This window comes from Pan troglodytes, chromosome X, assembly GCF_028858775.2.
Source record: "Pan troglodytes isolate AG18354 chromosome X, NHGRI_mPanTro3-v2.0_pri, whole genome shotgun sequence".
Taxonomy (NCBI): domain Eukaryota; kingdom Metazoa; phylum Chordata; class Mammalia; order Primates; family Hominidae; genus Pan; species Pan troglodytes.
This window is the reverse complement of record NC_072421.2, coordinates 136,294,044-136,320,334: the sequence shown is the minus strand read 5'-3', so window position 1 is coordinate 136,320,334 and position 26,291 is coordinate 136,294,044. Positions and strand designations below refer to the sequence as shown.

Below are 26,291 nucleotides of genomic sequence, written 5' to 3'. Positions count from 1 at the left end.
ATCCATCTTAAATATTCTGGTCCATCACCATAGTTTGTTTCTTCAAACTTAACACTCAAAGTCTCAAAATGACAGCACATTTGGGGCTAGTAAACTCTCTGCCAGTGAATGCTTAGAGGACGTAGCATAGGTAGCTCAGTATGTCACAAGGCCTATGGCTGTGCTCTTTTCTGGAGGTCAGCATCCTCTTCTAAGCTCATGTGATTGTCGGCAGACTTCAGTTGTTTGCGGCAATAGGACCAACATCCCCATTTATTGCTGGCTGTCACACAGGGCCTATTCCGAGCTCCTAGAGACTTCCCAAAGTCCCTTGCCATGTGGCCCCCTCGTAGGCCTTCTCACATGGCAGCTTACTTTTTTAAGGCCTGAAGGTAAATCTCTCTTTTAATGCTTTCACTTGACTAAGTCAGGCCCACCAAGATTAGTGTGCCCTTTTGATGAACTCAAAATCAACTGATCAGGGGCATGAATTACATCTTAAAAATCACTTTACCTTTACTATATTCTATTGGCTAAAAGCATATCAGAGGTTCTGCCTACATTTTAAGGTGAGAGGGTTATACAAGGGTGTAATCCACTGGGCATCATTCTAGGGTGTGTCCACCACAATGTGGAACTATCACCCTGTATTGTTGAGAGATGGAAAGAAGAGAACTGATTTTTACAATGAAAAACCAAAGCAGCCATGTCAAACTTGGTAAAAGAAATGGGCAAGTGGTCCCTTTATGTGTTTCAGCTTCCCATAGTGTGCGTTTGCTTCAGTCAGGGTTCTCCAGAGAAACAGAACCAATAAAGTGTGTGTGTGTGTGTATGTGTGTGTGTGTGTACAAGCCGATAAGGAGATAATAATAAATCAGGCTTTCATGGTTATGCAGGTATGCAAGTCCCAAGATCTGCAGGGTTAGTCAACAAGCTAGAGATGCAGAAGAGCTGATTGTATATATCTAATCCAAGTCCAAACGCCTGAGAACCAGGAGAGCTGATGATGTAATTCTAGTCCATTGGTTGGCAGTGCTGAGACACAGGAAGTGCCAGTGTTTCAGCTTAAGTTTGAAGGCAAGAGAAAAGCTGATGACTCAGTTCAAAGGTCACCAGACAGGAAGAATTATTTCTTACTTAGGAGAGGATCAGTCCTCTTGTTCTATTCAGGCCTTCAACTGATTGGATGAGGCCCACCCACATTATGGAGAGTAATCTGCTTTACTCAGTCTACCGATTAAGGAAAAAAACACTCATAGGCATACCTAGAATAATGTTTGACCAACTATCTGGGCACCACATGGCCCAGTCAAGTTAACACATAAAATTAGCCATCACATTGTCCTTCAGTAATCGCATGTCATTTCCCCTAACAAGTGACACTAATTCAGTTATTATGACAAATGGTCTCAACCAGTTTCTGCTATTCCAATAAACCAGTCAAGGGTGAGTGGCCTCCATCAGGCTGTTTCCTGCATCTGTTGCTGGAGTACATTACAGGTGTGGTTACAAGGTTTTAAGCTGTGTGTCTCCAGTGAACTGCTGGACTGCTGGGAGAAGAGAAGTAAGCTGCACTTTCTTTCTTTTCTTTTCTGTTTTTTTTTTTTTTTTTGAGATGGAGTCTCGCTCTGTCACCGAGGCTGGAGTGCAGTGGTGCAATCTTGGCTCACTGCAACCTTCGCCTCCCGGGTTCAAGTGATTCTCCTGCCTCAGCCTCCTGAGTAGCTGGGATTACAGGCACGTGCCACCATACCCAGCTAATTTTTAGTAGAGACGGGGTTTCACCATGTTGGTCAGGCTGGTCTCAAACTCCTGACCTCATGATCCGCCCGCCTCGGCCTCCCAAAGTGCTGGGATTACAGGCATGAGCCACCTCGCCCATTCACAAGCTGCACTTTCTCAGGAGCAGAGAGGCTAATATGAAGCTAAGTACAGAGAGAGGCCCGAGGCTGCTTGTAGTTTCCCAGCTAGGCATGCCTATTGCCTCCTCTGTCTATTTGCCTTTGCCACATTCTCCATTCATTAGGACTGACCTAAGTATAGATATCAAAAAGAGAGCCAAGTTACTCTTCTGCTGACCAGGAATTTGGTAAGGAACTCCCAATGTTCCCTGCAGAGAAGAGGAACTTATAGAGAAATGGCCTGCTGAAAAAGGCTGACAACCCAAATTTGCATGTAAGTCAGTCCCTGATCGTTGCTGCTTCTTAGATTTGCGTGTGACCCATCCTGCTCTCTTGCACAAAACATCTTTTTCAAGCTTGCCATAACTTCACGTAATGATCGCTTTGCCAGATAGAGACTTGCGTCAAGTGATGTCTTGAGTAGCTTAGAATATCTCATATATAGTAAGCTTGTCTTTGAGAGGCTGTCAGTTAAACAGGTGTTACAAAAAGCCGTTGGGGAAAAAAAAGAGAAGAAAGAATTGCCCTCTAGGCAACTCTTAAAGGATTGTGATTATTCTGCATTTCATAAGAACTCTAAAAGTATCTCTTTTACCACTCAGCAAGTAAGCATCTAAATTGGCTGGGAGATAATTTATGTGGAACTTTTTGCCCTGTCTTTCTTGAGTCTAATCTTAAATTCTACTTAACTGTCCATTAAGGAAGACGCAGAGAGCTGTCGTTAGTATGAGAATTGGGAAATGTTTTTTTTTTAAATTTTACTTTATATATATATATATATTATACTTTAAGTTCTAGGGTATGTGTGCACAACGTGCAGGTTTGTTACATATGTATACATGTACCATGTTGGTGTGCTGCACCCATTAACTCGTCATTTACATAGGTATATCTCCTAATGCTATCCCTCCCCCCTCCCCTCACCCCACAACAGGCCCGGGTGTGTGATGTGCCCCTTCCTGTGTCCATGTGTTCTCATTGTTCAATTCCCACCTATGAGGGAGAACATGTGGTGTTTGGTTTTTTGTCCTTGCAATAGTTTGCTGAGAATGATGGTTTCCACTTTCATCCATGTCCCTACAAAGGACGTGAACTCATCATTTTTTATGGCTGCATAGTATTCCATGGTGTATATGTGCCACATTTTCTTAATCCAGTCGGGAAATGGTTTTACTCTGGCTGACATTTTTCAAGCTTGTGAAAACTGGCATGTTTCAATTTCTAGAAGACACCAATAAACACTCCCCAAATGACCAGTTTCTCAACATGAATTTAATTAATGGGAAAATCGGAGGCATGTCAGGAGAGACTCACTGACAGGGGCCACTGGAAAAGACAGGGAGGTAAGATTTGGGAAGCTTGTGCTGCCTCCCAGTGTGGACATTACTTCAATGCCATTCAAGAAGAATGAATTCACAGCTTTATTTCCCCTTTGCGTTAGTTTTCCTGTTCCCATGTATGACCTACATTATCTTTCCCATGTCCTTATTGCTGCTTTGAAATAGAGATTTTGACAGAGCTTCCTGTGGGACTACAAGAACTTCAGTCAATAACTAGTGATTTCCATGGCAGCAGAAGGTTTTTAAATTAATGTGGCAGTCTGTACCTTCCATCTGTGAAGGACCAAACCAGCACTCCCTCACCTCTCTCTTTCCTTCTACCTGGTGTTTTTACCATTCCTCCTTCCAGTTTTTTTCTGGCCTTGTAGTGCAGGTCTCCTGGTACTGATCTGGACCATGAAACACAGGAAGCCAGAGCCAAATTGGCCAGCAAAGCTTCATGTTTTATAGAGGATTTAGGCTTCTCCAATACTATGAAGGCCATGATTCTGAGCATTCACAAATATTGCTGGCAGTTGTGGCAGCGGAGCACAAAAAAACCTCAAAACGTTCTTTTTCTCCCCCTGTCTAAGTTGCAAACAAATTAAGAAGTAAAATGAGAACAGTGTATAAAAAGCAATTGGATAGACGTAATCACTTGGCCACAGAAAACCCTGAGTGACAGTAGACCCTTGTCCCCCTCTTCCACCCCTCACTTGTCACAAAGGCCCTCCCCCTACAAACTTAAGGCATAAAGGAGCAGAGAAGAATGAATGCTTTCTCCAGTGAGCTGACTCCCAAGGAGAAAGTAAAAAGGAAGAAGCTGAGCTAGGAATGCTAGTTTATCTTTTGAAACCTCACCAGTCAGTCTACCACTTCCATAAAAGAGTGAATCATGGGCCAGAGGGAAGCCAGCACTGTTATGCTAATGCGATTCATACCAAAAACAGTATCAAGAAGAGGGAAGAACCCCCTGCCCCATGTAAGCTCTGAAAAAAATTAGAGGTCATCTGGTCAACTCCAGTTGAGGAAATCTGGACTCACACAGATGATGTGGCTTATTCAATAAGGAGTAGAGCTTAGGCTGATTTAGGCTGATCTAGAGGACAGAAACAAGAATGGTGTAGGAGTTCTAGAGAATCAGTTTTTCAAGGATGTTGTTTTGCAAACTGCCCATCATAATTTCCATCACTGCCATCAGTACTCTCCTGCAGTGTTAATATTTGCCGAGTACCTATTTGATCACATTCTACATAGATAGATTTAGTGCAATGAGACACTACAGGAGAGAGCTAAGTGTGGGATGTCTCTCCTCCTTGCCCAAAGAGTAGAGTTAGCTAATCCACAGTAATTATTTTCCCTTTGTGAAATGTATATCCCAGGGAGTTATTATTATCAAAGGGTATCTATATTAAATAGTGTCATTAGATGCTGCCTGCCATCAGCCATTACTTCTGTTTATCAGAGTTTTATATTCCTAGTGTGTATAACCAGAATCTAACTACTTCTTCCCAACTACACAACTGCCACTGGTCCTAACTACTGTCACCTGTTGCTTAGATTATAGCAGTAGCCTCCTAACCAGTTTCCCTGCTTCCATCTTTGCCCCCTGGAGTCTGTTCTCTACATAGCAGCAAGAGTGAGCCTTTGAACACATAAGCCAGCTCACATCATTCTTCTGCCTGACACTATCCAGTGGCTGCCCGCCAGTCAGAATTAAAGCCAGAGCTGTTGCAATGGCCTACATGAGCAGACTTCCTTTTACCCTTCTGGCCTCATCTCCTACCTCTCTCCTCTTCAATCTCTCAGTTCCTGCCATACTGGTCTCCTTCATTTTCTACAAAAACAGCAATTCACACTCCTATCTCAGGACCTTTACATTTTTGATACTTCTACTGGAAACTCTTTTCTCCTGGGTATCTCTGTGGCTCACTTTCTTCCGTCCGCACTTCCTCCAGCCTCTGCGCCAATGTCTTCTTCTTAGTGAGGACTTCTATATTATGTAGATTAGGCTAAATTATACTGCAATAGCAGAAAGCTAATTGACACATTAGGAACTTAACTCATAAATAGTTATTTCTCACTTAGGTGGATCTAGCAGCAATTTGGAGCAGCTTCTTTCCAATCAGTGACTCAGATACCCTTGGAGGTCTCAGCTTAACAATTTGTTTACTGTCTCTTTACTCCTCACCACCCTCAAATGTGTAAACTATATGAAAGCAAGAATTTTTGTCTGTTCCCCCCCATCTTCTATATACTGTATGCTTTGAATAGAGCCTGGCATACAGTAGATTTCCAATAAATATTTGTTGGAAGAATGTTGAAAGGTAGTGTGATGAGAAGGAATGGAAAATAAAAACCTCAAAGGAAGCTTCTTTGTGTGTATGTTTTCTTCTCAGGTTAAATACAGTGAAGCTGTGTCAATTCTGCATACAATATTTGGTTATTGTTCTAACTATAGAAGGTATGTGGACTTTAAAACCTACTTAGGTTTTCAGTATCAAGATTTGAACATTTCATTTGTTTTCTATTGCTGCCATAACATATTACCACAAACTTAGGGGCTCAAACAACACAAATTGATTATCCTACATTTCTGTAGGTCAGAAATCAGACACCCATCTCCCTAGGCCAAAATTAAGGTCTTGGCAGGGCTGCAGTCCTTTTTGGAGACTCTAGGCAGGATCTGTTTCCTTGCTCCTTTTGATCTTAGCACGATTCAATTCCTTGCAGAATGGAGATCTCTGCTTTCTTGTTGGCTGTCAACTGAGGGCCATCCCTGGCTTCTAGAGACTATGTGTACTCTTTGGCACATGGCTTCCTTCCTACATCTCCAAAGCCAGCAATGGCAAGCTGAGTCTCTTCAAACTTTTGATCCCTCCTGCCTCTTCTTTCCTTTCATCTCTCTGCTCCACTATTCTACCTTCTTCATTTGATTTTAAGAGTTCATGTGACTACATTGGGCCTACCTGGATAATCCAGGCTAATATCCCCCATCTAAGGGTAAATTGAATAGCAACCTTAATTTCATCTGCAGTCTTAAGGTAACATAGTCATAGGTTCCAGGGATTTAGGACATGGGCATTTTTGAGGACCATTATTCAGTCTTTCAGAGATACGCAGACAAATAGAAGGTATGGGATAGTTGGTAAGAATGTAGGTTTGCGAGGCATGCAGACCTTGGTTTGAATCAGCTCTGCATCTTGATAGCTGGGTTAATCGGGATATGTTGTAACCTCTTTGACTTTCAGTTTTCTCTCTGTTAAATGTGAACATGGGTTGCTATGAATATTAAAAATGATATGTAAAAGTGTATGGTATATATCAAGAACTCTACTTTACTACTTAAAAAAATAATGTGACAATTCCTAATGTTCTGAATCTAAGCATCAAATGCAGCTTAGAGCTCAATGTGGAGGACATTGCCTTTAATAAAACAAAGGAGGCCAAGTGCTCTTTTGCTAAAACCTCAATTAACCAGCTAGGTTTTTAGGGAATGAGAGGGGAGTTACATATAAGTGTTGATAATTCATTTATACCTAAATCGTTAAATGCTATTTTAAGGACATTTGATGACTTGAGGCTTTCAAAGAAGTCGTAATGCCTTTTTCTTAAATAGTAATGCTGCCAAGAGTAAACAAACTAAAATACCATTTGCTTTGAAATTCTTCTCAAACAAATTTGGAGCGGGTTCTAACCTGGCACAATATATTCTTCCATCTGTAATCCCTGCAAGGACAGCCCCCCTGAAAATAAACACCAGCGCTATTTACTGAATGGGGAATTAGAATCTGTGGCAGGCAAGAATGCAAAGAAAAGCACCCATTTAGTTGGAATATTTCTTTCTCTATTAGAATTGTTCGTAATTGAGAATTATGTTCTAGTGTTTTCCATTAGCTAAAAATGTGCTTCTTTTAAGTATCTAAGGAGGACAAATTCCTCCACAGCATATAGGTAGAGAAATGCATTTCCCGGAGGTGTTGACCGTTTGAGCTTGCAAATTGATGAATACAATGTTGTGGCCAAATTGAACTAACTGCCTTTTGATGAGCTTGAGTGCAGCTTGTGACTAACTAGGGAGAGGATTTTACCAGTGCATTCTTTAAATGAAACAAGAGGATCCAAGGACTCATGTCTTGATCGATTGGAAGAGCTTCTCCTACATCCCTTCCTCCACTTCCTCCCTGCTTTTGCTACTACTCTCAGCAGTGGCACAGCCACATCACATGGAAAGCCAGGTAGCACAAAGCCAAAATGTCATACACATACTTCATATTTCAGAAATGGTTTCTGTAGATCAGCCCACCTATTGGTATCTGCTTCATGGTTTTTGCCAAAAGGTCAGTCAAGATGGGTTGTTAATGTACTTGAGTGAATTTTCACCATTGTTCCTGGGCATGGAGAAAAGCATCAATAGGTGACAGAAGCATATATGATCACAGAACGTTGGCAGGAAGGAAAAGAAGAGCACCCTACCTGCTTGAAAATAAAAGTATTTCCTGACTAATAAGGTAAAATGAGTTTGCTACTTAGATACTTTTGGGGGGTGGTTATGGAAAGATGGAGGTGCACATGATGGCACTGATCATTCTTCCAGTCATATAATTTTCAAGCAACATTTGCACTATAAGTTTTTTTGCCGCTAGCACTAGAACCAAGGAATTCCTAGCGGTCGACTGAGCCTGGGGTGGGGTCTTCGTGAGGCAGGGAGCTCTGAACACATCCCTGGAGATTTCGGGCAACCATCAGGACCAAATTTCTCGCTTGACCCATGAAATTTGGATCAGAGATTAGGCTTCCAAACACCAAATAAAAGTGTGAAGGGGATAGTGATGATGCATAGTGCAGGGCTCTTCCAGCATGCCGTGTGAAGAGGTGTGGTGTTGATGAGCACATTTTCTAGGAAGACAGGAGTGTAATGCCTGAGAATGCACTCTATAGTATATTGGTGAGGAAACCTCAGTCCTCTGAGCTTTAATCCTCCAAAAATTGAAAAGATTGAGAGAAGAAAATAGGCTTTCTCTAGCAATTTAGCCTATAATATTGCCTGAGAAAGGTGTTAAGATCAGAGGCTGAGAAGATTTCGGGCAAGAAAGTTTATATGAGTAACTATGACATCACTCTGTGAGCCTAACTGGAGTTTCTCTACTAATTGTTACTAATGTCAAAGACATATGTCCAGCCTCACACACACGTGCATGCAAACACACACACACACGCACACACACACACACTGGGCCCAGCTGGCTGGAAAAACATGCATAGGGCAGTGAGTTTTCTAGAAACTTTGCCTGAAATGTTGGCAGTGACCTCCATAAGTATGCATGGAGGAAGAGGCAACATTTAGTGCAAAAATAATGCCTGGAATCGATATGTAAATAATCTTTAAAGGCTGCCTAGATAATTCAGTTCCTGGGACACTGTGGCCAGAGGCACTTTACATTTAAAGCAAAGTGAGTGAGACCAAACATTTTTCAATGAAGCCAGTCACATATTGAACATTTTCATGAAATTTCAGACAGCATTTTGAAAGAAATACTATTAGTCAATTTGATAATCCATAAGCAGTACAGCCATCTTTTTCTCCACTGAGTCATCTCTCCTACTTTGGTTAGAAAACTAAAGTGAAGTTCGTGTGAGGCCTTCTCTGGACCAGCAGATATAAGTGGTTGAAAATTTTTTGTGCGTGGTGGGAGTGGAAGACACCTTCACGTTAACTTGAATTCAGCTTCAGTTACTACTTAGGGAGGATAGATAGATGATAGATAGATAGATAGATAGATAGATAGATAGATAGATAGATAGATGATAGATAGATAGATAGATAGATAGATAGATAGATAGATAGATAGACAGACAGACAGATTTAGAGACAGTGATACGGTTTGGCTGTGTTCCCACCCAAATCTCATCTTGAATTATAGTTCCCATAATTCCCACATATTGTGGGAGAGACCCGGTTGGAGATAATTGAATCATGGGGGCGGTGCCCCCATACTGTTCTCATGGTAGTGAATAAGTCTCAGAAGATCTGATGGTTTTATAAGGGAAAACCCCTTTTGCTTGGTTCTCATTCTCTCTCTTCCCTGATGCCATGTAACGTGATTTGCTCCTCCTTGCCTTCCACCATGATGTGAGGCCTCCCCAGCCATGTGGAACTGTGAGTCCATTAAACCTCCTTTCCAGTCTGGGGTATGTCTTTATCAGGAGCATGAAAATGGACTAATACAGACAGAGTCTTGCTTTGTCACCCAGGTTTGAGTGGGGTGGCACAATCATAGGTCACTGCAGCCTCGAACTCGTGGGCTCAAGCAAGCCTCCCACCTCAGCCTCCTGAGTAGCCATGACTACAGGTGTGTGTCACTATGTCTGGCTAATATTTTTTACATTAAAATTTTTTTTGTAGAGATGTGGTCTCACTATGTTGCCCAGGCTGGTCTCAAACTCCTGCATCAGCCTCTCAAAGCCCTTGGATTACAGGTGTGAGCCATTGCACCCACCAGGGAGTACTTAATACATAGGGAATAGCTATCATGGGGTAGGCACTATGCTGGATGCTCCCACCCACATTATCTTTTTTAATTGTTAAAGTGACCTTGTTAGGAATTAAACGTCGAGATTCAGTTTGGTCATCTGTAAGAGATAGGAAATTGACTTGCACAAGGTCATGCTGTAGGTGGTGTTCTTTCCCCAACCTTTAGTTGTGTTTCCATGCGTATACATTTAACTGATGCCCAAATAATGCTTGGCCTCAGAAGAGAAGAGAATTGACCCATACTTAGTACTGACTATGTGACTGTGTGCCAGCTATTGTGCAATGTGCATCTCCAACTTTAATGTGCATAGCAGTCACTTCAGAACCTCGTGAAAATAGATTCTGATTCTGCTGATCTGGAGTTAGCAGTGCTGCAAGTCTGCATTTCTAACAAGCTCCCAGGTGAAACCCAGGATGCTGGGCCAGGATTTACACTTAACCCTAGCTATCATCTCATCTTATGGTTGAGGAAACTAAGCCTCAAGGAGTATACAGGACTTGCCCAAGGTCACACTGGTGGTAAGTGGTGGTGGGGGTGGGAGCGGAACTGTGATTTGAAAGCAGGATAGGTTGATTATAAGGCGGTTGCCGGCACAGTGCAATCTGCCACATCGCCCAAGGTTTTTGAAACCTTCTTCTTAAGAGAGGAGAAAATCCATTTGAATTCCAGGCTTGATGAAGGGGCCTGGCACTTTAAAGTCCTAGTTTCTTCTAAAGCTCTTTCTTCTAAGCTCAGAAAAACATGGTCTTTGCAGTTAATTGTGCATACGTTTATGTTTTTTCTCTTGGCTTCTTCAAATAGACACTTTGGTTTGCCACCCTTGCTTCACCTTGGGAACTCTAAACTACTAAGGCCCAAGCCCCACTCATAGGCCAATTAAACCAGAATCTCTGGAGGTGGGGCCCAAACATGGGCATGTTATTAAAGCTCCCCAGGTGATTCTGATGTGCAGCTAGCATAAAGAACCACTGAATTACAGATTCAAGGAAACAATTTCTGGAAAAATGTAGCCTCAGTCCCCTTTTTCGTGGATGTCATTAAAGAAGGTCCAGTGTATTTAACTAGACATTCACCAACAAGATTTCCAATTAGTTCTTGGTACCATTTTATTTTGTGACTGCGAGCTTGGACTGCTCTGAGATTGCAGCCTATATAAAGTTTGAAATGATTCTGTACAGACCCTAAGGGTGGGGAGCTGGTAAGGAGGGAAGAGAGTAGAAAGATACAACATCATCGACCAGCTCCAGGGCAAAGACACATGTTGTAGGTCCTGATTTTCTTGCTAACCTAAGTTCTTGGGGGGGTATTTTGAAAAACTGAATTTGATTTTATTCAATTCAACAAAACTGGCTAGTCAAGAGATGGTCATTTTTAAAAATGAGAACACAGTGCGGGGTTGGATTAATGCTATAGAACTCTGAGCAAACCACCTTGGTGGGTGAGGCTGGAACAGGGCTTCTGTGTAGAGATGTGTGCTGCTGTGCAATTTTACACAGTGAACAGCGCCACTGCACAAGAGTACATACTCTAGCCTGAGGTGTGGGAAGAAATGCAAATAATTGGATAATCATGAGCCAGAGCCTGCCCTCAGGGAAGAAAGAGGAGAGAGAGAGGAGAGAGAGAGAGAGAGAGAGAAGAGAGAGAGGAATTTTCACTGGAGAGAGTAAAGAAAGGCTTTACTTAGAGCAGTAATTTTCAACCTTGGCTCTGTAGTCAAATCATCTGAGGAGCATTGAAACCTACCAGTGCTCAGGCCCCAGCCAGGTGTTTCTGTTTTAATTGATCTGGTGTGGCAACATGGGTGTTTTGGTTTTTAAAAGTCCTCCACGTGATGCTAATGCTAAACCACAACTGAGAACCACTGGTTTAGATTGCGTTCGTACTGGGCAGAGGAGAATGCATACAGGCAGAGACACTTGGGAGAGACAAGTAGCTTGGGAGAGTCGTTCTCCAATCTAAGTATGATCCTTGACCAGCAGCATCAGCACCACCTGGGAACTTGTTATAAATGCCAATTCTCAAGTTCCAGCCCAAACCACCTCAATTAGAAACTCCTGGGTGGGGGTCCACAGTCAGTCTCAATAAGCCCTCTAGGTGACTGTGAGGCTCACTTAAGTTCGACTTGGACATGAACGTTTATGGAAAGGGAGTGCAATGAGCTAAAGCTATAAAACTTGAACCTAACAAGCTGATGTCAACTCTCCTGATGGTACCATTGAGATGTACAGCAATAACCAGTGTTCTAAGGTGGAATGTACTCCTCTCTAGTCTTACCATATCTTTCTTATCTGTTTGAAACTGTAGCACAGAAAAAAGTATATGTCATTCATGCAGGGGCAGAATACTTCTGGAAGAAGACTCTGCTTTTCTGGTAGAAGCTGCACTTTTCTTCTTAGTGGACCTATTTCTGTCTTCAGCAGGGGGATCTATCCTCCCTGGCCACATGGGCCTTTGGCTGATGGAAAGGCTGGGCTTTGAGGAAGCTGCATACATAAGGTGAAAGAGGGTCCCCCAACCTCCCCTTTTTGCTTCTCATTCCCACCTGGGCCAGGACTTCGGTTGGCTGGGCCCCACCTGCCATTCACAGCAGGCCCCTGAGGCTACTTACAGAATGCCAAGTGATGCCACTCAGTAGAGAAAGTCTTTGTCCTATGCTGAGTAAAGACCCCACTGATGTGTAGGAGTGGTGCTTTATGTTTTGCCAGTCAGAGGCTTTCTTTTACCTGGGAGGTTGATGTGCACACCAGTGCATTCCCCTCTCTTCCTGGTCTGCATTGTATGGGCCAAACTCTCCAAAATGGAATAGCTGAGTCCTTGCAGGATGCTGAGCATCTTTGAGGGTCAAAAAAGTGTTTCCAGGATTGGAGCCAACTCTTCACAAAGAGGTTGGTAGGACAAAGGGACTTTACCCATCAAGTCCAGTGATTCTCAAATAAGGCAATTTTGCCTTCAGTTGTCAGGGCGGGGATTGGGGGGATTTGACAATGTCTGGAGGCATTTTTTGTTGTCACAACTTTGGGGAGCAGTGCCACTGGCATCTAGTGAGTAGAGGCTAGGGATACAGCTCAACATCCTCCAATGGACAAAACAGCCCTTCACAACAAAGAATTATTAGGCTTCGAATATCAAAAGTTCCAGTGTTGAGAAACCCTGACCTAGTCTAAACCCCTTATTTTTGAAATGAGGCAGCTGAGGCTCACAGAGGTGAAATTACATTCTAAAGGTTACACAGAAAGCATCAAGTCAGGGTGAGGCTCCTGGTTTTCCAACTACCAGAGTGCATTGCTCAACAGTTTCATCTCTGGCAGGGACAGTGTTTCCTCCATTGCAGATACCATTTACTTTGTGCCTACTAGGTGCCAGGCAATGGGCTAGACTCTTCATTTATTACCGCTTCATAGCACACACCTTCAATGTAAGCATGACTATCCCTACAAGTGGCTCATTTTGTGCATGCAAAACAACTGTATGAAAAGTGTTATAGGCCATTAAGAAAGCAAAAATGATTACAAAAGAGACTGAGACATGGTTCTTGTCCTGGGAGCTTACATTCAAGTAGTGGAGAAAAGATATATGTCAAAATAGTGATCATCTAGCTTTTTACTTAAGGCCCATGATAATAACCAAAAACCTGTCCTGAGGCACCACAAGATAAATTTCTTAAAACGTATGTGGAAATTGAGAGTTAGGAGAGGGAGCTGACTATATGCCTTAGCATCATGGGAAGGCTACATAGGTCAAAGAGAATTATTTGTGTGTATTATGAGTAAGCACTATCCTAGATCCCACATATAAATGGTCAATGAGACATATAATGTCTCTGCCTCAGGGGGCTTATATTCTTGTAGGGAAAGCCAGACAAGAGAGAAATACATACATATATAAGTAATTATAGATTGTGACAAATTGAAACCTCCCTAACGTGGCTAAAAGGGCATCTCTGAGGAGGTGACATTTTAGTGGAACCCTGAAGGACATAAAGGGGCCACTTGAAGGACATAAAGGGGTACAAGGCCTTGAGGCAGGAGAAAGCCTGGCATATTCTAGATACTAATGGAAAGCTAACGTGAGCCAGAAGAGAGGCATATAATAAAATTCAGGAGGTGAGGGGCCAGCATGGTAGGGAGTTTGCATTTCATTCTACCATGAAAAGAGCAAGTTAGCCTGAAGAAACACAGGATGGATGAAGACCTAGTAATGCTTGGAGAATGAGGGAGGTTGCAAAGGAGAAGGTAACTGAAATTTCCAAACATTGAAAAGTTGTTTCTACCTTGGACAAATTGAAAGACCATTAGCATTGATCTGTTCCATTCAGTGAATTATTTACTTAAGTTACTCATGCACATTTAAACCTGCTAACTTCATAGTGTCCATGGTGGCAGTAAAGCTTAAATCCTATATAGAGATAAGTAGATGGTTAGCTGGGAGGAAAAATGGAGGTCTTGAGCTAACACATCCTGTGGTTGAATGCACTTTTCAGCATGACAGGTGCTCAGTGACATGGAAGAGTCATTGCTCTAATTACCCCATTTTTTTTCTCTCTTTCTGATTAGGTAAGGATGTCTGATAATCTGTATGTTTTGCCATATTTTCTGTTTCATAGATTTTTTAAGTATTTTATTGTTGGAGTCACTAATATGTGTCTAATAATTTTGATTGGTAGTCCCATTGCTGTCTACATTGCTGTGGCCTTGGTGATCTCAGATTTGCTTTGATTTAAAATCATGTATCATTAATTATGTTCTGTTATCTTTCGGAAGAGTTAATTTAAAGGCAAACAGCAGCATCATCAAATAATTGAGGGCTTGTTAACTGCTTCCAGCTTGAAGCCAGCAAACCTCGCGAATTACAGTGGCCTGCTGAGGGGGCAGATGCCTCTGTGGCATTGTCAAAACAGTTTCCTAGGCTGTCTCTGGTTGCTTTTCTGTCTTTGAATAAGGGAAAAAGTTTTTTGGAGACAGGGGTAGTCTTGAAAAGTAAAAAATACTGAAGAACCCAATAACTATCTAATATATTGATGCTTTTACAAAGTTGTCTTACTTTATTTATTTATTTAATTTTTTTGAGATGGCGTCTCACTCTGTCGCCCAGGTTGGTGTGTAGTGGTGCCATCTTGGCTCACTGCAACCTTCGCCTCCTGGGTTCAAGCAATTCTCCTGTCTCAGCCTCCCGAGTAGCTGGGATTACAGGCGTGTGCCACCATGCCTGGCTAATTTTTGTATTTTTAGTAGAGATAGGGTTTTGCCATGTTGGCCAGTCTAGTCTCGAACTCCTGACCTCAGGTGATCCACCTGCCTTGGCCTCCCAAAATGCTGAGATTACAGGCGTGAGCCACCACACCCGACAAAAGCTGTCTTACTTTAGACTTGTTGACAAACACACTGGAATCCTGGCTACATGATAGGCTTTTTCAATAACTTCCTATGTGACTTTTAAGAAGTTGCTTCCCCTCCTGAGTTTTATTTTCCTTATGTTTCAAAACAAAGGAGTGGCATTAAATTATCTCTAAAGAAATTTTGTTTGAAATGACATAGAGGATTTCATCATAGTGTTTGTCACGTACTAAATATTTAGGTAGCTGTTTTCTGAGGCCAATGTTATGTCTATTGATACAACTTTTATAGAGTAAACCAAAACATTCTAAATATAGGAAAGATAAATGATTAACTTATTTAGCTTCAAATATATTTAAAGGATACATTGCATTGGAATTTTTTTATTCTATCAGAGATTAAGGTTTACTATAGATTGGTTCTTTCTTTACCTCTAGTTTGAAATGGGAATACTGTATTTCTGTGAACATGAGTACGTTAGGCCAGGTCAGCAGGCTTAGACTCTGTCAAACTCTCTCCTCTTACCATGACTGCTCCCTGACTGTGTCCTTAACCTTGACAATGGCAGAACAGCACTGCTGCTGCTGAGAAACCAAACCTAGATGCAAGCTTGCCCACCTGATGGTTAGTCAATGGAACAACATTTGCAATGGGAACTAGCTCTTTTATAAAAGTTGCTTATAACCATCATCCCACCACTAAAGTCACTTATCACCTCTGTGTCTGAGTATGCCACCTGTCAGTGTCTGTGTGTCTGTGGATGTGTGGATTTGCACATGTGCACTTGTGTCCTCCTACTCTGCACTACTCCTGTGAGACTTCGGGGTCCTGAATGGGAGGGCTGTGTTTTCAAGGCTGGGGGCACTGCCTATATGGGCAAAATTTTCCCCCAAAGGCCTGTTCTTTGGCAGCTATTCTCATGGGGCTCAGCAGCCTTTCAAAAAGCATGGGGCTTCCAGATCCAGAAATAAACCATGAGCCACTTTTACCACCTTATCTGTCTTGAAGAGTCAAGTTGAATTTCTGAAATCGGAGGAAGCTTTGTATAAATCTAATGTCTACCTAATCACTGGAATTTTTTGTCCACCTCCAAGACTGGATAAATCTATTTTTGGGCAGGGCAGCAGGAGTCACTGAATGAAAGGTGGACAAATGGTTCAGATGAACAGTGGCAAGAGTGGTTGTCAGAGGATAGAGGTCATGTGCAAGAAGGGAATGTACCACATTGGGTAAAATGGCAGAAAACATTGCACTAAGCCAGGGAAAGAAGAAACCCATTCCCTTTTCCTATCTTAATGGGCTGGATTCTTTGCAGGTCTCCTTTTCCCTTCATAAAGCTGGTACCCCATGGACGCATTGCATCCTCATCACTTTCTTAGGGAATCAGAACAAAGCTACCCACCTATCTTACTGCTGGAGTCCTGTGGGAAGTCATCTTTCATTCTTTCTGCTGTCAACTGCACATACAGCCACCATCCTACTTGAGGGAGCCCTGGGAATAAGTGCATTTGATATAACAGTTTTAATTTTCCATCCAAAATATCTCAAATTAAAGAGATTTTATAAGCCAGCATAATGTGTTGCCTATACAGTGCCACTTCTGGTTTAAAAAAATCAGTGTTTCTAGCTCTTTTGCCAACATAACATCAAGCTACTGTTGGTTGACTACTCTTTTTTTTTTCTGTTTTGCTTGAATTGACTGACATTTGAGGTATTGAGTAGAGACAGCCTGAGACCCAAAGCTGACCCATTAACTCCCAGATGTTCACGATTTCCGAGGAAATGTTCTGTGCCTATGGTTACTGTTCTGATGACTCCTTGAACACTCTCATCTTGGCACCTTTTGCACTTGCTAAATTCAATTTGAAGAAAGAACAAAAGACAGGGAGAATTTTGTGGAAAGCAATTATCCTGCACTTTTATGACCTTCATGTTTTTCCCATCATGATGAATTTTGGGGTTAGCACTTGTATCAGTCAGCATGTAGCTTTCACTAGAATTTTGTTGTGTGTTACAGATAACCAGTCGTATCTAATTAAACAATAATGATGCCAGTACAAGGCATTTTCTGGGAATTAATGACCAGCTGGGAAAAGCTGATGGCTGGAGAGTCAGCCAAAGGCTATTAGCTTCAGTCCACTATTAATCTCCAGAAATGCCCATTTGTGACATCATTGTTGGTACTGAACAATGAAAATGGAAGACAGTTTACTGTTATTTGTCACGTACTTCTGAATAACAAATTCCTTATGCATTGTCAAAAGTCATTTTTTCTCTTTTATCCTCCAATTGTCCTTCAGTCTTATGTTTTCTATACAGCAGTGGGTGAAAATGGAATTTCTCAGTTTCCATATAATCATGGGTGCTTCTTTTTTTAAAGAGTTCCAATTTGGGGAGTTTTATTTAAATATTTTGGATGGTAAAACTAGAATTTGTCTTCAGCTGTGATGCTGGAATTTGATGAGTGTCTATATTATCATAACTATCTGCTCATGGCAGGAAATGGTTACAAATGTTTTGAATAGCAGCTGTTGCTAGCAAAGATGTGCATTCAACAACGAGATTCTAAGAAGTTATAGTCACATTCCTAGTAGATGAAGGGAACTCTCTACGGAAAAAGCTATCGTGGTGTGTCTATGTAATATTTTTGATTGCTGCTGCTGAATGCTAGAGGAAAATAGAGAACTGACTAAAATATCACGATCACCATCTTGCATAATTTAATGAGTTATAAAGGAAGACAACAATCCCTCATAGAGTCAATCTATTAAGAACTTGTTCTAAACTCGTAATACTAATTTAAAAGTTATGTTGGTTTTTATACTATTTTTTCCTTAACATGAAAGGAAATTCTTAAAGCCCCTTAAGATCCCAGCCAATGAGCTAGGAATGTTTTACCCAACACAGAAGCTTCATATCCCATCTAAATTCAGCCACCATTTGTTTATTTATTTATTTTTTTTTTACAAACACCACGGCATTATTCACCCCACAAGAAATTTGCTAGTAGTATCAGTCCTCCTACATGCGTGTTAAGTGTATGCATTTCCGGTAGTAGAATGAGTCAGCTCGTCATTAATCAAAGCTTTGGAGGCACTGACTCACTTCTGGTGAAATGGAATGGCCTCATTGGGAAGGGTGTGAAAGAAAAAAATTCATGCTGGGGTCAGTTCCCTGTTTCTGAAAATGCAGATCAAATTTGCACCTATTTTCATGGAAGGTTTTCAGAATAGAGAATGTAGCAGTGAACCCTATAAAGGCAGATATCTTGCTTTTGCAGGGAATAAAAATAATAGTGATACAAAAACACTAGTGATACACTTAGGAAGCATATAAAGAGCCTAGAAAGAAAAATGTGGACTGAGAGGATCCTGGTGTATACCTAAGGCCAAAATTATTAAACCAGGCCTGGCTCTTTTACAATCCAACAAGGTAGTCCTTTGACCAAGCGTTGTTTCGTAGGCTCTCAGCTGGAATCTCTTGTCTTCATTAAGGGGTTTTGAACATCTGAAGAATGTTTGCAACAGCTTCAGTTCTCTGTGGAAATCAAAGAGTAAAGAGCAGTGACTGATTCTTCTGTCTGTCTCCGTGTATACTGCTTGGAAGTAAGGCCCTCACCAGGAGCAGACCAAGAAAAGAAACAGAAGCAAATTTACTGATAACTGGTGGATATTAGCCAGTTTAACCTATAAATATTTATATTGTACTCAATCTGAAACCTATAAGTTCTACATGGTGTTTATTTAGATACAACATGAGTATCCATATTAAAATACGTTTTTGCACTTTGGGTATGATTTAACACTGTTTTCATTGTACTAGCAACAGAGGTATATATAGTCGAGTAGCTATTTCCACGGCTTTAGTTATTTTAAACTAAGCCCATTAAAATAAAATCACCAAGCTATTAGATGTTTTTCTTTGAAACTTTTCTTAGGGCTGTTGTTTCTTTAGTCTTCCCTGGGAGTATATTTGATTTAAGACATTCGCTGCTTTTCTGAGGCTCTAACTTGAGTTCATTTTGTTATGTGGTGACCACAGTTCTGGATGACGCCCCCCCTGGCACACAGGAATACATTATGTTACGACAAGATTCCATCCAATCTGCGGAATTAAAGAAAAAAGAGTCCCCCTTTCGTGCTAAGTGTCACGAAATCTTCTGCTGCCCGCTGAAGCAAGTACACCACAAAGAGAACACAGAGCCGGAAGGTTTGTGCACGACAGACGCGTGTTTTGCTTGTTTTCTCTCATTCTTCTTTCTTTCTCTTTCTTTTGGATTGTGCATTGCCCTCTGGTGTGCCGTGTGTTGTTCAGGCCCTGCCATAGCTAGGAGGCCCCCTGGCTGGCTGGTGAAAGTGTTATACAGTCTCAGATGGGACGCTGTATAATATGGTCATCTCTGGCACAGCGCACAGCGTCACCCTGCTTTTCACAGCTGAAACATTTTCAGTTGCTGTCATTTTACTGCCCCATTTGGGCTGGCAAAGTTGCTTGCTTCTGTAGCCAACATCTGGCCAATTCTGTTCCCATCACCTTGCATTCCTGAAGCAGCAGTCAGCTGAGGAATGAAACTTCTAAAATGAAATAATGAGAAGATTGTTTCAAAAATTTTCAACTCTCCTTCACTCCATAAAGCTTTTGCATTGCACTTGAAGAATGCTCATGATCTACTTAGTTTGCTGAAGCAGGCCCAGATTACCTGTATAATGCACGCCCCGTTGCACTTTGCCATGGTAAAATGCATGCCTCAAGGAAACTATGAGTAGTTTGTTTTTTCTTTTCAGCTCAAGTACAGGTTTGGACAACTCTACTTGCTGTTACTTAAACTGAGGTTAATAAGGTACTCATTGCAATCCATATCACAAATATATCTTCAAAGTATTTCATCTGGCCAGAAATGGTATTTATTCATTGTTTCCAACATTTTTGCATCTATCAAAGAGAAATATTTTTCACATTACAAATAAAATGTGGTAAATTTATTGCCATCTGTTTACACTCCAGCTTCCAAAATAACATCTGAGAATTATAATGTAAATGCTAATACTTGTTAAACAGCCCATTTTCCCCTCACATTAAATATCACTGAGGCAGTTTACCAATGAATAACATTTGGAAGTGACAAAATTCACCTGTTCTTTGGCAGTTGGTGTATACTTTTGCATTAGTGGTTTTTGTATAATTTCTAAAAGCGACCTTGTTTCTATTTCAAGTTGCCCTTTTGCATCATTGTGGGAATCCTTATGATAATTGTCTTTCTGATATGGGAGAGACTGGCATGTGGGTTAAAATTCGGTGAGTAAATAAATTTCTCCAAATGCACTCTAGTCCGTAGTTTTGGAAGCAAAACTTCACAACTCAAAGTTTCCCCTTTTCTTCTTTCCAAATAGAGTTTTAGACAATCATTGGCAGAAAATGAGAAGCCTACATGTATCTGTGTTTAATTCACCCATAGAATAGAGCACTCATATTTATATTCTACCCATACTTTTGGTGTCTAAACTATTCACGTTGAGTGTGACCACTGACTTCCACATATATTCATCTGGAGGTATAAATGGTGAACTTTTACAGTGAGTAAAAGCAATCATTTGGTTGTTTAGTGGAGAAGATATCTAACTTTATTTTGTACTTTAATGAAACAAAAAAATTTTAACCAGTGACAATTACTTTACTATATATACTACATTCCAATATTTTCTGCTTTCTTTTCTCTAAAAATTATAAACACACACACACACACACACACAGTTTTTGTACTTGCAAATCAGCCTAAAAATCAAAATTTGGTTTCGTTAAGAAAAATAAGCCAGTTAAGAAGCAGCTGGTTAAATTCGGTCAAGCAATCAGTTACATAATTAAAATATTTTTAACAATATTTCAGATTTTAAAAACAGTTAAGACCCCATTCCTTTTATTATTACATATAATTTTGACAGAATCTGTTAATTTCAAGTACCATCTGGAGTGTATTGTAAATAATGTTATGAATATTTTCAGATATAGAGAATTCTTAAGAGAATAGGTAGCAGTTAGACTCTCTTCTGCAAAGTTAGGTAGTTTTTAATCTGTCATTTAATCCACATATTGAGCTGTTGCCATTGTGTTTAATGGGGCTGCCATCCTTTCACTTGTGTACTGTGATGATGGGCATTGTCTTCTTTCAGATTGGAGATTTTCCTCAGTCTTGCCCTCCTTCCAGGTCCTCCTGCCACGATATCAAAGCTAATATTTCTGTCCTTATTCTTATGAATGATTTGTAACTAGTATTAAAGTCAGAGGTTTTCTGGGATGACATTTAAATACTATTTGCAATCTTACTGTACCCCCTCAAACAAGATCCCAGAATCTAATGATGAACTCAGACCTTAAAATGAAAACACTTGATCTCTACACAAGTTAACAGGATCCAGAAGGCTTAGGTGGGGGCGAAAGAAAACATGCTGTGGAGCTGATCTTGGATAAATAAGGAAACATTGCCAAGAAATTAACATGCTTACTTCATGTAGGATATCGAAGCTCATCATTTCCAGGAGGCGAAGTAACTATGGGTTTGGAAGGGTTCACTGGTCATTCTGGCAACCTGGAAGATTTTTGCAGGACTGTTTTTTAATTGCCGTAAGTTATAGTGTTCGGTTCCCTCTTAAAGTTGTTGTGACATTTTGTTATAATTAGTAGAAATAAAATACCTCTTTTTTTTTTAACAAATGGATAGTGTTTTGCATTTAAACTATGTCTATACCTTGAAACATTTTATTGTTACGTGAAACATTTTGAAGAGATACTCCCTGTCATGGCCTCCGTGCCAAAACATGAGACCTTAATTGACCTTGGCTGTGGATGCGCACCAATTCTACAGCAGGTGAAGGCAATGGACAGGGTGGTTAAACCATACATTGTTTGATCTATGCAATGCCCGTATGCTAGTATAACCTCTTCTAATGAGATTTTTTTTTATGCAATGTTAAAACCCCCAAATGAAAAATGAAAAAAAAATATTTAAGCCTTTTGGGGAAATAAATGTTTGAATTGCGTAAGCTTTAGAAATGATTAATTAAACAGGGTTATGTGTATTGTGATACAGTTGGAATTACTAAATTGATAAAAATTACCCAACTCTTTTTTAATTAGTATAGATAAAGTCTTGCTGTTTCTTTTGTTTGGCAGTGGTTTATAAGGGCTGGGCTGTTTTCATAGTTTATGACCTCTTAAGATTTGCTACAGATAATTTAACATTGTTTATAGTCACCCATCTTTTTATAGATATTTTTGTCTTACGTCCAGGGCCCTCAGAATCCATATAAAATAATACACAAAGGGACTGAAATATCTCACTGGCTTTTCAGGATACACGAAGGCCAAATTACACTTTGCCAATACCAGGTTTCTATTTATGAATATCCAATTCCAAAAAAATTTTTAATCTGTTCCAAACATTTGCGATTTTCAGTGACATGATTATTTCTATAAAAACCACTTATGATATAATATTATGTGAGTGCTGGAATTTGGCTGAAGAAGTGCACACAAGTATCTGAGAGTCTAATTTGGCCCAGTACCAGCAATGTTCTTTGTTAAAAGAAAGCCACGTGGAGAGTGGAGATCATTACCAAAATCTTTTTCTTACCGCTCCAGGAGCCTTTTGGCAAAAGAAAGTATAAGCTTCATAGCTTTATTCTTTTGTTCACTTTATCTTCCTATGGCATTTGTGCCAAAATGAAATCACTAATTTAGAGTAACTCCTGGAAGCCAATCTAATATTAGCATAGTTGTCATTTCCTAAATGCCACTCCTTGGACTTTTACTGATGTTCGAAGACTGTTAAAGAGAATCACACCAAGATAAATATGCTTGCAAGTAGATAGTGTTGGAAATCTACAGGGAAAAATAAATCATGGATTCCCAGTGTTTGCTTTTAGGATTTAAAATTCTGATTACAATAGTAAATGTGAAGAAATTAATGCAACATAGGAAAGTACTACAGAGCTTGGTGATTTGTCACCATCTTTTTATCAGGCATTTGAGCTCTTTGCTATAGTCCTGTTTTCATGTGATTACACACACACACACACGCACACGCACATGCACACACACACACATTCTGTCTTCCTTAGGGCATTCGTAACCTTTTTATTCAGAGAGCCATCCAACCATTGCGGCTTTGGTTGGAGAAGAGAATCTGTGCTGGAGATTGATGATAAAGTACGGCAGCTTCCACCAACCAAGAGAAAGCAAAATTACATGCTAAATGGTAAGGGGGTATATTTGTAACTACCATGTCTGTTACTCTGATAATGCGTTGGGTTATTCCAGAAAGAGCATACATCACCATGAATATCAGTCTTACCTTAATGATGGGAGAGGAAGAAGTCAGAGGAATGCTGAGGAACATGCTGAGGGAAATGTTTTTCATCTTCATGTTTTTTCAACATTGTTGTTTTCCTGTTGTGCCTTCCTCATCTTAATGCTAATTTTCCTTTCGAGAAAAATGTGTCAGCATTAATTTGAATTAATAGTTGAATAAAACTAAACTATGGTTATTAAATCATTTTGTCACTAAGCTAGAGTTGGGTAATAACCTCTGATGCTTGTCAGCTGAAAATATCTTGACTTTCAGGAAAGACATAACTAGGTTCCATGTCTGTCTCCTTTAGAATAATTGAGGGGACATTCCTATTCTGTTAGAAAAGCATGGGGCCTTGGTTTGCATTTCTTTAATTATCAGTGATAATGAGCTTTTTTTTTTCTAATGTGTTTGTTGGCTGCATGAATGTCTTCTTTTGAGAAGTGTCTGTTCATGTCCTTTGCCCACTTTTTAATGGGGTTGTTTAGTTTTTCCCTTGTAAATTTGTTTAAGTTCCTTTTAGGCTCTGGATATTAGACCTTTGCCAGATGGACAGATTGCAAACATTTTCTCCCATTTTATAGGTTGTCTGTTCACTCTGATGATAGTTTCTTTTGCTGTGCAGAAGCTCTTTAGTTTAATTAAATCCCATTTGTCAATTTTTGCTTTTGTTGCAATTGCTTTTGACGTTTTCATTATGGAATCTTTGCCCATGCCTATGTCCTGAATGGCATTGCCTAGAGTTTCTTCTAGGGTTTTTATAGTTTTGGGTTTTATATTTAAGTCTTTAATCCATCTTGAATTAAGTTTTGTATAAGGTACAAGGAAGAGGTCCGGTTCCAATTTTCTGCATATGGCTAGCCAGTTCACCCAGCACCATTTATTAAGTAGGGAATCCTTTCCCAACTCCTTGTTTTTGTCAAGTTTGTCAAAGATCAGATGGTTGTAGGTGTGCGGTCTTATTTCTGAGTTCTCTATTCTGTTCCATTGTTGTATGTGTCTGCTTTTGTACCAGTACCATGCTGTACCGTTACAGTATAGTTTGAAGTCAGGTAGTGTGATGCCTCCAGCTTTGTTCTTTTTGCTTAGGATTGTCTTGGCTATGCAGGCTCTTTTTGGTCTCATATGAATTGTAAAATTGTTTTTTTCTAATTCTGTGAATAATGTAAATGGTAGTTTAATGGGAATAGCATTGAATCTATAAATTACTTTGGGCAGTATGGCCATTTTAAACATATTTATTTTTTCTATCCATGAGCATGGAATGTTTTTCCATTGGTTTGTGTCCTCTGATTTATTTTGAGCAGTGGTTTATAGTTCCCTTGAAGAGGTGTTTCACTTCCCTTGTTAGCTGTATTCCTAGGTATTTTATTCTCTTTGTAGCAATTGTGAATGGGAGTTCATTCATGATTTGGCTGTCTGCTTGTCTGTTGTTGGTGTGTAGGAATGCTAGTAATTTTTGCACATTGACTTTGGATCCTGAGACTTTGCTGAAGTTGCTTACCAGCTTAAGAAGCTTTTGGGCTGAGACAATGGGGTTTTCTAGATATAGGATCACATCATCTGCAAAGAAAGACAATTTGACTTCCTCTCTTCCTATTTGAATACACTTTATTTCTTTCTCTTGCCTGATTGCCCTGGCCAGAACTTCCAATACTGTGTTGAATAGGAGTGGTGAGAGACGGCATCCTTGTCTTGTGCCGGTTTTCAAGGGGAATGCCCCCAGCTTTTGCCCATTCAGAATGATATTGGCTGTGGGTTTGTCATAAATGGCTCTTATTATTTTGAGGTATGTTCCTTCAATAACTAGTTTATTGAGAGTTTTTAACATGAAGGGGAGTTGAATTTTATTGAAGACCTTTTCTGCGTCATTAGAGAAATGCAAATCAAAGCCACAATGAGGTACCATCTCATGCCAGTCAGAATAGTGATTATTAAAATGTTAAGAAACAACAGATGGTGGTAAGGCTGTGGAGAAATAGGAATGCTTTTCCACTGTTGGTGGGAATGTAAATTAGTTCAACCATTGTGGAAGACAGTGTGGCAATTCCTCAAAGACCTAGAACCAGAAATACCATTTGACCCAGCTATCCCATTACTGGGTATATACTTAAAGGAATATAAATCATTCTGTTATAAAAATACATGCATACATATGTTCACTGCAGCACTATTCACAGTAGCAAAGACATGGAATGAACCCAAATGCCCGTCAATGATAGGCTGGATAAAGAAAATGTGGTATATATACACTGTAGAATACTATGCAGCCATAAAAAGGAACGAGATCATGTCCTTTGCAGGGACATGGATGGATCCAGGGGCCATTATCCTCAGCAAACTAACACAGGAACAGAAAACCAAACACCACATGTTCTCACATGTAAGTGGGAGCTGAACAATGAGAACACATAGACACAGGGAGTGGAACAACACACACCGGAGCATGTTGAGGTGGGAGGTATAGGGGGAGGGAGAGCATCAGGAAAAATAGCTAATGCATGCTGGGCTTAATATTTCGGTGATGGTTTGATAGGTGCAGCAAACCACCATGGCACACGTTTACCTATGTAACAAACCTGCACATCCCACACATGTACACCGGAACTTAAAAAGAAAAGCATGGGACCATGTGTTCTGGTGACTCTGAAGAGATAAGAAGACTTTGTTCTCAACCTTTTTATTTCAAAGTCACCTTTTTCTTTCATGACTTAGGGCCACCCTGCCTTTGATTTATGACCTGAAGGATCACAAAATGACACAAGACAATTTTCTTTGCTCATTGAAGCAATTGGCAGCTTAATTGCAGAGTCACAAGAAAGATAAAAAAATATTAGTCCAAATTAATGCCAGAAATCTGGTGGCCTTGGTCATTAGCA

The 26,291-nt window shown here is 40.3% G+C and overlaps 1 protein-coding gene across 3 annotated transcripts in view; it reads left to right on the top strand.

Moving 5' to 3' along the window:
* The window catches only part of FGF13 (fibroblast growth factor 13), a 593,844-nt gene that overhangs the window by 346,789 nt on the left and 220,764 nt on the right, over positions 1-26,291 (top strand). For 2 of the 3 annotated variants that reach the window (XM_024352961.3, NM_001280471.1), the window contains 1 exon segment: positions 19,110-19,277. The exons of the other annotated variant lie outside the window; for it this stretch is intronic. In XM_024352961.3, coding sequence (XP_024208729.1) covers positions 19,110-19,277 — 168 coding nt within the window. 3 annotated transcript variants of the gene reach the window in all.